This window comes from Sminthopsis crassicaudata, chromosome 6, assembly GCF_048593235.1.
Source record: "Sminthopsis crassicaudata isolate SCR6 chromosome 6, ASM4859323v1, whole genome shotgun sequence".
NCBI lineage: Eukaryota > Metazoa > Chordata > Mammalia > Dasyuromorphia > Dasyuridae > Sminthopsis > Sminthopsis crassicaudata.
In genome coordinates, this window is record NC_133622.1 from 254,229,969 (window position 1) to 254,245,185 (window position 15,217).

Here is a 15,217-nt window from a genome sequence, read left to right on the forward strand (position 1 = left end):
CTCGTCCTTGGGACATCTCCGTCGTACCTTTTATGTCCTTCCTTCTTCCTTACCTCACATTACTCTCCTATCCTCCTCCCCCATTACGTTCTAGGTCTCTCTTTTTGTTTTACTTTTTTATTTGTTTGTTTATTTGTTATTTTTGCTGAGGCATTTGGGGTTAAGTAACTTGCTCAGGGTCACACAGCCAGGAAGCATTAAGTGTCAGTCCTCCTGACTTCAGGGCTGGTGTTCTACCCACCGCATCCTCTAGCTGCCGCTTTTGTTTTACTTTTATTTATCTTTTTCTTTTCATTTCTGAATTCTTTTCTTAATTTTCTTTTTTTCAATATTGCATCACATTTTTAATCTAAAAGAAGAAAAAAATAGAGTGGCAGCAAAAAGTATTCAAGTTTTTGGGTAACAACTGATACTCCTGGTACTTCCAATGTTAGATGTGATCATCTCCTTACAGTTTTATTAAGAAGTCATTATTTACTTGACTTACATAATGAATATTAATGAAATAGTGCATATATTTAAATATTAACTTTAATTCAGTTGCCCTTTCCCCTCCTTCCTTGAAACAGATAAAACTTTTCACAGAAAACTTAGTGGCCCTACCTTGGGGCACTTAATCCACCCATTTTGTGCTAGTTTGCTTTTTTATCACTTGTTCCTAAATATGTTTCAGCAAAATACCTTCTTTTGTTTTTTTTTTCCCCTGAGCTTTTGATTTTCAAAACATACACAAAGATAGTTTTCAACGTTCACTCTTGCAAAACTTTGTGCTCCAATTTTTTCTCCCCCCTTCCCCTAGACAGCAAATAATCCAATATATGTTAAACAGGTGCAATTCTTCTATATGTAATTCCATAATTATCAGGCTGCGCACACACACACACACACACAAAGTCAGAAAAAATGAGAAAGAAAACAAAAAGCAACAAACAACAAAAAAAGTGAAAATTCTGTGTTTGGTCCCCACTCGGTTCCCATAGTCCTCTCTCTGGGTGCTCCCCATCACAAGTCTAGGGCTCTTTCAAACATCTAGCCCCTCCTTTCTAGCCTCCATGCCCCTGCCAGGGCAATAACAGCTGACTAGGAGGCTAGGGTTCAAGAGCACTCCTTAGGTGGTTATGCACTTCATGGGATGCCCTTTGAAAAGCCAGAGTTTACTCAGATACTTTTTTATTGTTCCCAATTGGGCGGGGGTACCCAGTCCCAAGGAGGTCCCTGACTGCCCCTTTTTGAAACTCCTTTCTCTCCTTCCAGACTAAACTGCACGGAATCGGGTTTGTGAAAGTCCACGCACCCTGGAACGTTCTGTGCCGAGAGGCCGAATTTCTGAAACTCAAAATGCCCACCAAGAAGGTCAGTGGCTCTCACCCAAGTCTTGCCATAGCTGCGGGGAAAGGCCAGGACGGCGTGGGCCGCAGATGAGATTGACTGGGGCTGCCTGGCGCCACGGTTCTCTGGGCCGTTGAACGAGCCGCACGTCCCGGAAGTTTCCCGTGCTTCTGAGTGGTCCCAGGGATAACAAGAAAGCGTCTGGGCTCTCACCACGTCCACTCTCGCAGGGGGCTATCCTGGAGATTTTATTTTAATTCCTCCTTGCCGCCTCTGTTCATTTTGCAGAAAAGAAGCACAGAGCTCAGTCTGTGGCTTATGAAAGACCACCCCAAAGAGGGGCAGGGGAAGAAGGCTCAGATACTGGAAGAGATGGTTTTAAAACCCCTAGAATTAGTGGCTAATAAAAATGAAACTTTGGGCTCCAACCCAAAGTGGGGCAGGGAAGGCTCAGATACTGGAAGAGATGGCTTTGAAGCCCCCCAAAATTAATGGCTAGTGAAAGTGAAACTCTAGACTCCGGCCTCCACTGTGGTGCTTTAACCCAGTTTATCTGTTTCCTCTTCATCCCATTTCCTGCCTGCTGCAGTCCTGAAAAAGGCCAGTTCCTAAGCTCTCACAGGCTGTTCCCTAGGTTTGTTTAGCTTGGTTTATTTCTTTCTGGAGACGAGGACCGGAGGTATTAGGGGCCGTTTACACAGGCCTGCCGAGCAGCCGGACCTTCTCCCATCATCTGACAGTCCCGGAGAACAGGCACCTGCCTGATGTGATGAGAGGCTGCTCTCCGTCTCCCTCCAGGCCCTCTGGGAAGGTCCGTTAGGGGACCTCGCCGTCCCGGATTTCTGTCTTAGTGCGTCCGGCAGGTTCGCTGGCGGGCCTGTGCTGGACCAGTGGGATGAGCTCCCGTTCCCGCCCACTGCCGGCCGAATGACCGAGGTTTCCTTTCTGCCCAATCTTCAGGTGTACCAGATCTATCAGAGCCGGGGCATCCTCACGAAACTGAACTCTGTGATCCAGAAGATCACGGAGCCCATCCAGCCTCGGGTGGCCAACTACAGAGCCCAGAACGTGAAGAGGCTCTCTTTTGGCTTCTCCAGGGAAAAGAAGCACCTGTGAGTATGGGCCGGGCCGGGCTGCCGGCTTCTCACTGGCACTGCGTCCCCGGGCACCCGGGCACCCTGGCGCCTTGTCTTTAGACGGCTGCTCTGCCGGTTCCCCACGTCCCTGGCTCGGTACCTGCCAGAAGGGTCTGTACATGGGTTCAAAATTAACGTTCCTGTAATTCCAGAGAGGTGGATGGGGCATCCAGGCCCCGCCCCTGCCAGCAGGATACAGAGATGCTGCTTTGCATCCTCATCTCCTCCCTCCAGGCTTTTGTCCCTCATGCGCCTCGTCGGGCTCTCAGAAAGCCCTGGTTTTCTAAAGTGGGACCCCCCACTCAAAAGGCTTTATCCAGCCCCTAACCCTTGGCGTTCCCCCTTCCCCAGATATGTTACTTGCTATTCCATTTGCAAAACTTGTCTATTCACTTTTTCTGCACAAACATGCATGTGCGTGTGTGCGTGTGCACACATGTGTGTGTGTGCGTGTGTGTGTGGACACCTGTCCTGTTCCTCCCCCCTATTGCTGGAATGCAGGCTCCTGGAGGGGCCGGGCTATTCTTACCCCCCAGCGCAGAGTAGGCCTGGCACATAGTGGGGCCTTTGTAAGAGCTTGTGGAAACCAGCTGGTCCCTGGGAGAAATCTGAGAAGGGAGGGCTCCCTCGCTGGAGCAGGTGGGAAGGGATAAGGCCCTGCGAGGTCTGCAAGCAGAAAGGGGGAGCTCGGACCTGAGGTCGCTGGGCGGAGCCTTGGGGCCCACGGGAGAAGGCGGGAGAGGGGCTTCCCTCCCTCACCAGCCCTGCTGGCTCTGGGTAATAATGATCCCCCCTTCCCGCCTCCTCCCCCCAGGCAAGGCTGGGGACGCCCTCGCCGAAGGCGCCGACCCCCTTCGGACACCTGGACCATGAGCTCCCTGAGGGGAGGGGGTGTCTTCTCGGCTGTGGTGGACCTGTCACAGCGGACAGAGCCCTGGGGCTGCTCCACCTCCATCCACATAATTATGATAATAATACCAGCATTTGTAGGGCCACGGGGTTTGCCAACTACATGTGGGCATCCCGTCGGGGTCTCACAACTCCTCAGGGAGGCGGCTGATAATAAATGCTGTGATTATATACATGCTATAATATGTTATATCCATATATAATTACATATATCATATATATATGCTATAATAATAAATGGTATTATTATATTTGTGCTATAATATATTATATCCATATATAATTGCACATATAATAATTATATATAATATCATATATGCTATAATAATAAATGCTGTGATTATATACATGCTATAATATATTATATCCATATATAATTACATATATCATATATATGCTATAACAATAAATGCTGTTATTATATTTATGCTATAGCAATATATAATTACATATAAAATAAGTATATATTATATATAAAACGTTATTATCCCCATTTTACATATGGGGAAACTGAGGCAGGCAGCAGTTAGAGGACTTGTTCAGGGACAACACGGCCAGGCAGAGTCTGAAGCAGGATCTGCGGGCTGGCACTGCCACACTACTCGGCCATGGTCACACAAGTGTGGGAGGGATGATTTGAACGCAGGTCTCGAACCTTGGTAGCTGAGCGCGGGCCCGGGAGATCGGCCGCTCTCCGTTAGGCCCCCCCTCGGAGCGGACGTGGCCGGTCCCGGGTCCCACAGCCCGGCGCGTGCTAGGAACCCTTCCCCTTCCAGGCCCCCTGCGCCCCTGGCTCCCTCCCCCAGGGCCATGCTGATGTGGGGAGAGCATTAAAAAGGCCCCCACACGGACTAGCAACTGACTCCCCTTCTGCGAAGGTCCTCGGCAGCAGAGCGGTTGCCCGGATGCTCAGAATCATGGGTCTGGAGCTCCGGATTACTGGTGGCTCAGGCCTGTCTGGCTCTCTGGGACCCCAGCTGGGGTTTTCTTGGCAGAGACGTTGAAGGGCTTGGCCATTTCCTCCTCCATTTTCCAAATGAGGAAACCGAGGTGAACAGGATGAAGAGATCTGCCCGGCTGGGAAGTGACTGGGGCTGAATTTGAACTCATGCCTCCGGGCTCAGTGTGCTAGCCACTGCACCATCCTGCCTCCCTAGACCCCTCCCTCCTTTGTATTATCTATCTGTCCGTCTATATAATCCATAAGATTTTCAGCAGGAGGGCTCAGACACTGAGGAGCTGTGAGCCCCGCCCCGCCTGGCCCCCAGCCCTCGCCCTGGCCGAGCTGTGGCCGGGTCAGCGAGCAGCCAGTGGCCAGGCCTCTGTGGCACGAAGCGAGTTCCCGGGGTGGCGGTGGGGGTGGGGAAGGCCTCGGACTGCCCTGGCCGGCTGCTCCCCCAGAGTGGATCCTCACCAAATGCTGCCCCAGCGCCTGCTCTTCCTCCTGGTCACCAACAACGTCCGGTTCCCTCGCTCCTCGGGCCCCGGGCCGTCGTCACTTCCCGGTCCCAGGCCCCAGAACGAGGCTCTGTCCGGTAACCGATGTCCCGCTCTCTTTGCAGGTTTGACCTGACCGACAAGGAGTCCTTTTTCGACAGCAAGACCCGGAGCACCATAGTGAGTGTGGCGGGCCCTCCGACCGACCGGGGCCCTTGGGAGTCCGGCCTTCCGGGGAGGGGGGCGGTGCCGTAGCCACACGGTGACAGGTGGGGAGCTAGCGCAGCGCGCCAACCGAAAGCTGGGGAGAAGGCTTCCTGTACGGGGTGGGAGAGGCAGGAAGGGGCATGGTTGAAATGAAGCGTCACAAATCAGGGGAAAAGGGACCCCTTTCCCGGAGCCCCCTGGGTTGTAGTCGGGAACTCCTGCCCCCGATGCCCCGCAGCCCCCGGCCCTGCCCCTTGCAGGGGCTCCCGGAGGAGCCCGGGACTGGTTGGTGAGTAAGTTGTGCCCACGGCTCCAGACAAAGGCCGGCCTGGCATCTGGGCGCCCATTGGCCCGGCGGCGGGGGCCGCCGGTGTGTTTATCTATCGGCTGCCAGCTGGGACGGTGGCCAGTCCTCACGCGTACGGGCTCGGCCCGGGGCAAGCTTTTTATCTAAACAAGAAATTAATGCTGCGGCCAAGTTGGTTTCTCAGGCCTTCTCTGCCCCGCAAGTAAACAGGTCCGGGGCTCCAGCCCAGCGGGGGAGGGGTCAGGTGTCACAAGCCGAGCTGGGAGAGGGGGATCAGGTGGGACGGGACGGAGTTAAGAAGGGTCTCTCCTGCTGGTGGGGGGTGCCATAGCCCTGGGGCTGGAAGCAAGGCAGATTTAGAGCATGGAGGGACCTCGGGGACCATCGCCTCATTTGACAGACGAAGGCCAAAGAGTTTAAGGGGCTTCCCCCGAAGGAAGGAGGGAGCGGAGGCTGGATTTATATCCAGATCCCCTGAAACACACTCCAGACCCTTCCAAGACCCCATGATGCTCCTGCTCCCGGCCCAGTCTGCTCTGCTCTGGCCCGGATCTAAACCACCCCGTAAGGGCCTCTGTGCCCGGGCTGCAGAACGCGGGAATCCCAGGGAGAGCAACTTCCCGGGCGCCGCCAAGGCCGTACCTGGCCGTTTGTCCGTCCTGCCGGCCACTGTTCCCGTGTGCCCTCTGGGCCAGTGAGGTGACCCCCTCTTCTAGGTCCTGGCCCTTCAGCTGCGGCGGCCCCCGCCCTTTTCTTCCTCAGTCTCCTCATCTTCAGTCAACACTTGGCCCTCCCCCAGATTAACTTCAGTCAGGCCCCAAATGGCCTGAACTGGGCTCCTTTCGTCGTCCTGGCCGCCCTGCCCCGGCCACCCTGTTCCTCAAACGTGGAGCCCGGGATTGAGCCCGACCTCCGCGTAGTATCCGAGGAGGGCTGATGGCCAGGGAGGGAGGACGAGCGTCCGTTCTCTGCCCCCAGCCCTTCCCCACCTCCTCTGGGGCCCCGCCAGTCCCCCAGCAATGGGAGCCTTGTCCTGTGCCATAACAGCCCTTGCCCAGGCCTGGAGGGCAGGCGGAGCCCAGGTTTGGGAGCCCCCATCCTGCTGCTTATGGATTGGGTGGCCCTGGCCCAGGCACCCGCCTCCCGTGAGTTTCCCTCTTTCTCCTGGGGAAAGCGTAGTTTGGTCAGAAAAAAGTTTGTTACCTTTGCAGCCTTGGCCAAGAGAGTTTAAAATGTTCCACCAGTGGATTCACACAGGCTCTTTTTTATTCATCAAAAGACCATTCCCCACAGCTGGTCATGAGCCTGGGGCCCCGGGGAAAGGCTGGGGGGGCCTGGCCAAGAGGAGGAGAAGTCTGGAGTTAGCGAGACCCGTTAGGCGGGTGTACTGAGCCTTAGCGGCGACAAGGGCCGGAAACGTGCAAGTCTGCTGCATGGAGACGGGCACAGATCTGCGGGGACTCTGCGGTGACCCGGGGGGAGGGGGAGCAGAGAGAGCCGAGAGGAGGTCCGGGGGACCCCACGCCTAGCGCCGGGGCGGGCAGAGAGCCGGCAACAAGCCAATGATAGAGCCAAGGCCTTGCCACATTTAGATTGCGCAGGTGCCCTTGATGGAGGCCATCCCTGCTCAGTCACTGAGTGGAGCGGGAAAGGGGGGCCCTTGGAGGGGGAGGGTCTGAGCCTTGCTTTGAGGCCGTGCCCATCGCTGCCTCCTCGGGAGGCCTGGGATGCCCCTTCCTGACTGGGACTCCGCCCAGACGAGCAGGTTGAGCCGGAGACCTTCAGTCCCTCATACCCAGCCAAGGAGGGTGAGGAAGTCTTTGCTTTGCGCCTGTTTCCTCCTGGTTTGCGGGCGGCAGGGAGGACCCACACGGGGGTCTCCAGCCCCAGGCCTAGGAGGCGTCCTCCCGGCCCATAAGGCCCAGTCCGAGGGCCAGGGCGAAAGCCCTCCTGCGTTTTCTCAGGGAGATGACGGGGACTTCCGGAAGGCTGGCCGGGCGCACTGGGCTGGAGCCAGCCGAGATGTCCTCCCTCCTCCCCCAGGCCTGGCCGCTCGGGGATGACTAAAGTTTGGTTTTCCCTTTCCCACAAGAGACTGGAAGGGTTTGGAAGGTTGTCTAGTCGGGGCTCCTCTGCCCCCAACATCAGGCAGGACTGAGGCGCTTGAGACTCCCGCAGCGAGTGCTCAGGGTCCCTCTCCTCAGAGGATTGGAAGGCTATTAGCTGAAGGAGCCTCTTTTACAAGGTTAGGCCTTGAGGAGAAAATGGTTTGTGTGTGGGATTAGGAGGATTAAAAAGGGGGCTGACAGGGAGTATGACGGCGCCCCTCCCCCGGCCCCCGAGCGGGGCACCCCCAGACCAAGCGTCTGCTCCCGGCTCCCAGAGGGGGAACCTTGGACGGCTCACGAGTCCCGCCGTGGCTGCCTCTCCTGCTGGGAACAAAGGGACATGCGGCCGTGGCCCCTGTGTTAGGCCTGGTCCTTTGGAGGACGTTTCCTAGGCCTTGGGTGCGCCTTCCCAGGAAAGGGGCTTCCACATTTTGTGGCGTCAGGGGATGCGAGTCTGCTTGTTTCCCTGGGGTTGGTGGGAATTGGCCCGTGGGGTCTTAGGAGAGAACCCCGCTGTGAAGTGTCTGAGGCCAGATTTGAATTCGGGTCCTCTGGTTTCAGGGCTGGTGCTCCAAGCACTGCGCCGCCCAGTTGCCCCCCTTAGACTTGGAATTCTCTCCCCTTTTCTGTCTCACTTAGGTCTATGAAATTCTGAAGAGAACGACTTGCTCCAAGGCCAGCACGGGTAAGGAGGAAGGGGGACGGGGCGGCTCCGCTCAGCTTCGGCCCTTTTCCAGTGTAGACTGAGAAAGGTGGAGGGGTGGAGCCGTCCGAAATTGCCCCCCCCCCCGTTCTGGGGGCTCGGACGAAGGCCTAAGTTTGGTTTTCCGTTTTCGAACTGGAAGGTTTTTTGTCGCGTTGCTCTCGTGGGGGTCAGCTGGCCCAGGGCTTCCCGAGTACCGAGTCCAGAGGGCCCTTTACCCACTCAGTGACCCCGCTGGCTGTCCGAGCCAGCCGATCATGGCACTCGCTGTCAGAGAACTAACTTTCCTCTGGCCCCATAGTCACCGGCCGAGTACAGAGAAGCCGTCCCCTGGGCCATCCCCCGGCCCCCGGGGGCTCCCCGGCCACCCGTCACGCCGCCCAGAGCCGAACGAGCGCTCCGCGGTTCAGAGCAGAGTTTGGGGGAAGCGGAGTCAGTCCGTTCCTGGGGAGGCGGATTCTGACCACAACTGACAGACCCTCCCAAGGAGGCCGGGGAGCGGGCCGGCAGATTTAAGCCGCCACAGCTTCCCTCCCCGGCCACGGGAAACCTGCCCCGGGCGGCCCGAGCTCCGGCCCGTGGGCTTTGAGGAACGGGCACTGGGGCGCCCGGGACACTGGAGCGGCTGGGACACTGGGGCGGCCTGGGACACTGGGGCGGCCTGGGACACTGGGGCGGCCTGAGCTCCGGCCCGTGGGCTTCGAGGAACGGGACACCGGGGCGGCCCGGGACACTGGGGCGGCCCGAGCTCCGGCCCGTGGGCTTTGAGGAACGGGACACTGGGGTGGCCCGAGCTCCGGCCCGTGGGCTTCGAGGAACGGGCACTGGGGCGCCCGGGACACTGGGGCGGCCTGGGACACTGGGGCGGCCTGGGACACCGGGGCGGCCTGGGACACTGGGGCGGCCCAAGCTCCGGCCCATGGGCTTCGAGGAACGGGCACTGGGGCGGCCTGGGACACTGGGGCGGCCCGAGCTCCGGCCCATGGGCTTCGAGGAACGAGACACCGGGGTGGCCCGGGACACTGGGGCAGCCCGGGCCAGAGATTCCTCCAGGGACGGGGCGGAGAGCAGGAGACTCCAGGAGTCAGCCATCGCTCCACCGGCTACCGCTTATTAGACACCACCGGTGCTGCTTCATTAGTAATTATTGTCATTATAGAATAACAGTTGAAGGCCTTCTGTGTGCCCAGGGCTTTTTCAAAGGCAGAAATGAGGCTCTTGCTCCCTAAGAGCTTCCACTGTAATGGGGAGACCATGTGCGAATGCATATAAAATGCCGACTAATGGGGGGCTCTCTGAGGGAGGGGGTTGAAGGGGGTGAAAACATCCTGGGCATTGGAGACGACCAGGAGAGCAGCCTAGAGTTGGGAGATGGAGGACTGTGATTTAAAAAAAAAAAAGCGCTCCGGTCCTGATGGTCCAGTCCCGATGGGGCGCTCAGGGGCTCCCCAGTCCCGCCCCCTCATTTTCCAGCGGAGGAGACCTAGGTTAGTGAGGTGACGCCCCAGCCACTCCCCAGGCCTTGCGCTTCCTAGAGAGCCCAGGTACGGGGAGGCTTCCCAGGCCCCCATCCCTGCCCAGCCAAGGCACAGAATGCTGGGAGCTGCCCCTCCGGAGCCCAGCGAGCCTCCCTCCGTCAGGTCAGAGGAACTTCTGGAAGTTCCTGGGGAGCCTCGCTCACACAGGTCGGAGAGCCCATGGGAAAGCTGTCTGCCTCAGTTTCCTTGTCTGTAAAATGGGTGTATTAATAGCGGTGCCCTAGTAGGGTCCCTGGGAGACTCCAATGAGATGACACACACTGAATAACAACTCTCCCCATTGCTCGTCGGCCACTGCGGGAAGGCCCTCCCCACCCAGTCTGACTTCCGTTGCGGTGTCTCCGCGGGCAGGATGGGAGCGGGACACGGTCCCTGTCCTTGGGGGGCTTACAGTCCGGGGCGGGGAGGGCCTGCAGCCGGTGGAGGGTTCGGGGGAGGCTGGCTGGGCCCGGCTGAGGAGAGAGTCCGGAGCGAGGGGAAAGGCAGAAATTCACAGTGAATCCCTTCCTCTTCAGAGACAGAAGCCGGGCTGGCAAGATCATTGGGAGGCCCCTCAGATATCCTCCTGTCACAGAGGGGAAGTGACTTATGTAAGGTCACTCAGGTAGAGAAATCGTCTCAGAATGTAGGTCCCAACTTCCTACTCCGCCACAAACTCTTTTTGGTTCTGGCCCAATCGGTGAGGGGACCTAGTCACTCCCTCACAGGACCCCCTCCCATTAGACCGGGACAAGGCGCTGCGGGCCGGCGAGCAGCTTGGGCTCGAGGACTCATCTGGGATCCCTTAAAGCCCGAAGCCCAGTCCTCTCGTTTTGTAGATGAGGAAAGCCGTCCCGGAGGTTAAGCCACGACTCGGGTCCCGCTGGCAGCCTTTGAGGAGGGATGCAAGAGCGGCGTCCTTCCCTCTGTCCCAGACAGACGCTTATGAGAAGCGGGCCCCCGGGCCCCGAGCGGGGGGCTGGGGAGACGGCCTCTAGAAATAAGCCGCCCTTCGGAGCATCCCCTCCGGGAGTGTGGTGGCCCCGGGCACGGGTCCAAGCCCTCCCAAGGGGGACGGTCCCCGGGCCTTCCCGAGTCCCGATCCCCCTTCTCCCATCAGTGCGTGCCTTTTATTTCCAAATGCAACATTAAATGGCTCGGAGGCCCATTCTTGTAACTAATAGACTGATGTGTAAACAGGGCAAGGAGAGGCAAGAAAGAAGGATTCTGCCCTTTTAAATAAAAGGAGAAAATGTGGTCAGTATGGTAAGTCCCACGTTCTCGCTCCTGCCCAAGGCTCTGGGAACCTCTTCCTCCTGCTTCTCAAACCAATCTCCAGCCTGATTTTAGACGGGGTGTGTGTCTCCTCCACGCCGGTCTCCTCCGCGCTCTCGTGATTCGCCCTGTCCTAACCTCTCCATGTACTTTCCGATCTGCAGGCTTCCCCTCCCAGGCAGGCGGGGTAGTGGCGGTCTCTGGTTCCCGGGACCCCCAGCCCGGTGCTCCTTTTTTCTTCTGTGACTTTCTAATCCGGAAAATCGAGCATGCTTCAATCTTCTGCTCAGTAACAGCCATGCGGGCGGCGGCCTCCCCGGGAAGGGCAGGCGGAGGGATTTCCGATTTCGGGGAGCAGACTTTCTGATTTCTCTTGGATGAGATTCTGTCGGTGGCTGAGCTCTCTGCTGATTTCAGGAGGACGGGGGTGTCGGGCCGGCCCTAACCCCTCCTCTGCCTCTCTTTTTTAAGGCATCACCAGCCTCTTGGCCAACGGGATATACACCGCGGCCTACCCCCTGCACGACGTAAGTGCTCTGAGGAGACGCTCCCTGGGGGGAGGGCGGGGGGCATCTCCTGTTCTGGTTCCTACACGAGCACCTGCTGTGTACGGCGAGCCGTGATGGCGACCACGAAAATCACCTCGGACCCTCCTCTGGTCCCCGGCCGGTGCTGATGAGTCGGTCCAGTCGGGGCAGGAGAGAATACTGCCGACCAAGGGGCCAAGAAAGGCTCACCCAGGAGTGGGGAGCTGGCCCGGGGGTCCTTGCGGGATTCTGGGAGATGTGTGAGGGTGCGTGTGGCCTGCTGGCCGGCCCCAGCAAAGGTGGGGGGGATGGACTGCTGAACTCAGAGCAGAAGCTGCCCGTCTGCCTGGAACATTAAGTAGGAGAATGATGGGTAAATACAAGCAAGAAGACGGGCGTAGGACCTAATCATGAGGGGCTTGGGCTCCCAAAAAGACAGGTTCTGTTAAATATCAGGGAGCTTTAGTGTTACTGACCCGGGGAGTGGGCTGTGATTTAGGAAGATGATTTTGGCTACCAGGGCAGGTATTAATTACTTATTGATTGGAAGGAGCTGGCTTTGGACTCGGTTTGGATTCTTTGCTCCCTGGGTCACCCTGGGGACCCAGAGCCTCGGTTTCCTGAAGTGTAAAAAGAAAGGATCTGGAAGCGAGATGTCCCTTATTCCATGCAAGGTCAGGATTGGCTCCAGTCCTAAGGCACCCCTTAATCCCTGGCTCCTGCTCCCCCGGTGCGGCCATCGTCCTTTCGGGGCTTGAGAACAGCTCTCCAGGCCCACTTCACGGAGGCAGCCCAGGACCCGGCTGAGGGATGACGTATTTCCTCTGGGCCTGACCCCCTGCCCAACCTGGCTGCCTGGATGCATCCCCTGGGCCTCTGGCCCCTGCACAGATGGGCGCAGCCTGTAGACCAAAGAAAGAAGCCCTCGGTCCTCTATCCCGATAGGAGCAGGGCGAAGGTTGAGAAACATTAGGCCGGACAGGTCAGGAACCCAGGGGTTTTCCAAGTGTGCTTATGGCAGAACCTGGACTGACCGGTAGCCAGGGAGCAGAAGGTGAGCGGGGTGAGAAAGCAGGAATTGTGGCCCGGGCTCCATCCCTAGAGTGTGAGCTTCGCCATAGGCCGGGCTCCATCCCTAGAGCGTGAGCTTCGCCATAGGCCGGGCTCCATCCCTAGAGCGTGAGCTTCGCCATAGGCCGGGCTCCATCCCTAGAGCGTGAGCTTCGCCATAGGCTTTGTTCCTCATTTACTCAGCTGTAAAATGGGGACGCTTAGCTCCTCTTAGCCTGTGGGGCTGGGAAGGGCCATAGGGGGTCATCCACATGACTTCTGTTTCTTTTTTTAAAAAAACAGGGTGACTTTAAAGGAGAAGACGTCGAGTTGAATGACAGAAAAGTAAGTGAATGCAGAGTTTTCCTTGGATTTCTTGTCCCAATCCAGCATCGATTAAGCGCCTATTCTTGTGAGGGCTCAGAACTCAGCTTTGGGGCAGTAAAGAAGAATAGAAACGGTCCCTGCCCCCGAGGAGCTTCCATTCTCCCTGTAGAATGGGCTGATGGGTACATATGTGAATGTGGGCAGAGGCAGCAAATGCGAAGGACAGGGGGGCTTCTTGGAGGAGAGAGGCTCCGGACTGGGGGGGAAGGAAGCCAGGGATCTCAAGTCCTTCCCTTAGCACAGTGGCAAGTGCTCTGGACTCAGGCCAGAGGCCCCGGGGTGACATCCTGCCTTGGACCCGTTATAGCTGAGGGATCCTCAGTACTGACCCTCAATAAATCACTTGAGTCTCTGGGTCTGTTTGCTCCCAAATTAAGGTTGTAAATTAGGTTACATTTGAAGGCCTCAGAGCTCCTGTTCGCCTCTCAGTCGGTGATCTTAAAGTTCCCAGAATCCCTGGTGAGCACCTTCAGTGACTGGCCAGGGGCCAGGATGTCCCTGTGCTGATCTAAATGGCGCCCGCTATTCCCGGGCAGCTGCTTTGTGGACCCATCAGCAGCCATTTATCAAAGCCCTACTGGGTGCTGGAGACACAGAGTCGAGAGCAAGATGGGGCCTGAGCTCCATGAAGTAGGGGAGGGGATGTGTAAGAGTGTATTCAGAATATAAAGCCACAGACTTTCAATATGAGGGAGGTAGTGAGGGGAGGAGGAGGAGTGAGGGGAGGAGGGGAGTAGTGAGGGGAAGCATAGAAACGTATGGAAGGGAACATGGGAGCAGAACCCATGGGAGCAGAAGGTGCCTTCTGGGTGTGGACAAAGGCTTGGAGATGGGAAATGAAAGTGGTGTGTGTGAGGAACAAAGGGAGAAAGGAGTTTGAGGCAACAGGGGGTGAACCAAATAATAACTCCTAAAACTGGCAGGAGCCAAGCAGAGCTTATGCTTGACCCTAGAGGTGACTGGGAGCCCCTGCAGATTATGGGGGGGGAGATTGCAGGAAGTGATAACATGGTCCCAGCTGCTTTAGATGGATTGGAGAGGAGAGACACTGAAGGCAGGGAAGGCCGCCCAAACCTGGCTCTTGTCTGCTCCCCAGAGTTACCCTCCATCACTGGGCCCCCAGCGCCTTCCCCTCAGCAGACGGCCTCGCCTTGGGCCATCACAGAATGTTAAAAGTCATCGGGAGGGCCCCCAACATCCCGAATGTGGCACTGCTAGGCTGCTGCCCCAGGCCCCCCCAAAATGTCATTCTCCATCAGATTGCTTTCAGTTACATAGCCCAGAGCTTGGTCTTTTATCCCAGAGCTTGGTCTTCTACCCTTTCTCCAGAAGGAATACAAATGTCCCACCATCGCTCAGCGGTGCTATTGGGGCTCAGCGGCCTTCCTGCACCTGGCCAACAATGGCAAGTTGCCCTAAGGGAATACAGCCAAGAGTCCCATGTGGCTCTGGACGGGACACAGGAAATTGTAGAAATTGGCAGTTGAGGGGCAGCTAGGGGTGCAGTGAATAGAACACTGCCCTAAAGTCAGGAGTTCAAATCTGGTGTCAGACACTTAACACTTCCTCGCTGTGGGACCCTGGGCAAGTCACTTAGCCCCAATTGCCTCGGGAAAGAAAGAAAGAAGGAATGGAGGAAGGAGGGAGGGAGGGAGAGAGAGAGAAGAAGAGAGAAAGAGAGAGAGAGAGGCAGAGACAGAGAGAGAAAGAAAAAGGAAGGAAGGAAGGAAGGAAGAAAGGAAGAAAGAAAGAAAGAAGGAAGGAAGGAAGGAAGGAAGGAAGGAAGGAAGGAAGGAAGGAAGGAAGGAAGGAAGGAAGGAAGGAAGGAAGGAAGGAAGGAAGGAAGGAAGGAAGGAAGGAAGGAAGGAAGGAAGGAAGGAAGGAAGGAAGGAAGGAAGGAAGGAAGGAAGGAAGGAAGGAAGGAAGGAAAAGAAAAGAAAAGAAAACTGAGAGAGAAAGAAAGAAATTGGCAATTGAGTCCCAGCCACCCAACTAAGGTCAAATTGCAAAAGTCCATGTAGATCTAGGTACCAACCCCTCCTCTTCTTTGGAAAGTTTGATTTCTTCAAACGAATCCATCCATGTGGTGGTTCCCTCCAGGACCAGCTCTTTGGGCATCCTAAAAAGTGTGCAGAGGCCCTTTCTCTCCGAGCCACCAAAGCCCTGCTGGGAAAGGAAGCTGGAGCCCTGAGTGGCCACGATCCCCTCCTAAGCTGAGCCTCTCTTTCCTGCGAGTCTCGGTGGCTGAGCAGTCCAAACATGGAGTGGAGGCCAGATGGAGAGGGCTGAAGCGTGGGGGCTTCACGCCCGGGACCCCAGTCCCAG

The 15,217-nt window shown here is 56.9% G+C and overlaps 1 protein-coding gene across 6 annotated transcripts in view; it reads left to right on the forward strand.

Moving 5' to 3' along the window:
• The window catches only part of ANO1 (anoctamin 1), a 162,513-nt gene that overhangs the window by 104,868 nt on the left and 42,428 nt on the right, over positions 1-15,217 (forward strand). For 4 of the 6 annotated variants that reach the window (XM_074276732.1, XM_074276728.1, XM_074276726.1 and 1 more), the window contains exons 4-10: positions 1,255-1,353; positions 2,290-2,441; positions 4,937-4,991; positions 8,073-8,118; positions 10,854-10,919; positions 11,400-11,455; positions 12,809-12,850. In XM_074276732.1, the coding sequence (XP_074132833.1) occupies positions 1,255-1,353; positions 2,290-2,441; positions 4,937-4,991; positions 8,073-8,118; positions 10,854-10,919; positions 11,400-11,455; positions 12,809-12,850 (516 nt within the window). The remainder of the gene's footprint in view (positions 1-1,254; positions 1,354-2,289; positions 2,442-4,936; positions 4,992-8,072; positions 8,119-10,853; positions 10,920-11,399; positions 11,456-12,808; positions 12,851-15,217) is intronic. The other 2 variants (XM_074276729.1, XM_074276730.1) reach the window with 1 other exon arrangement.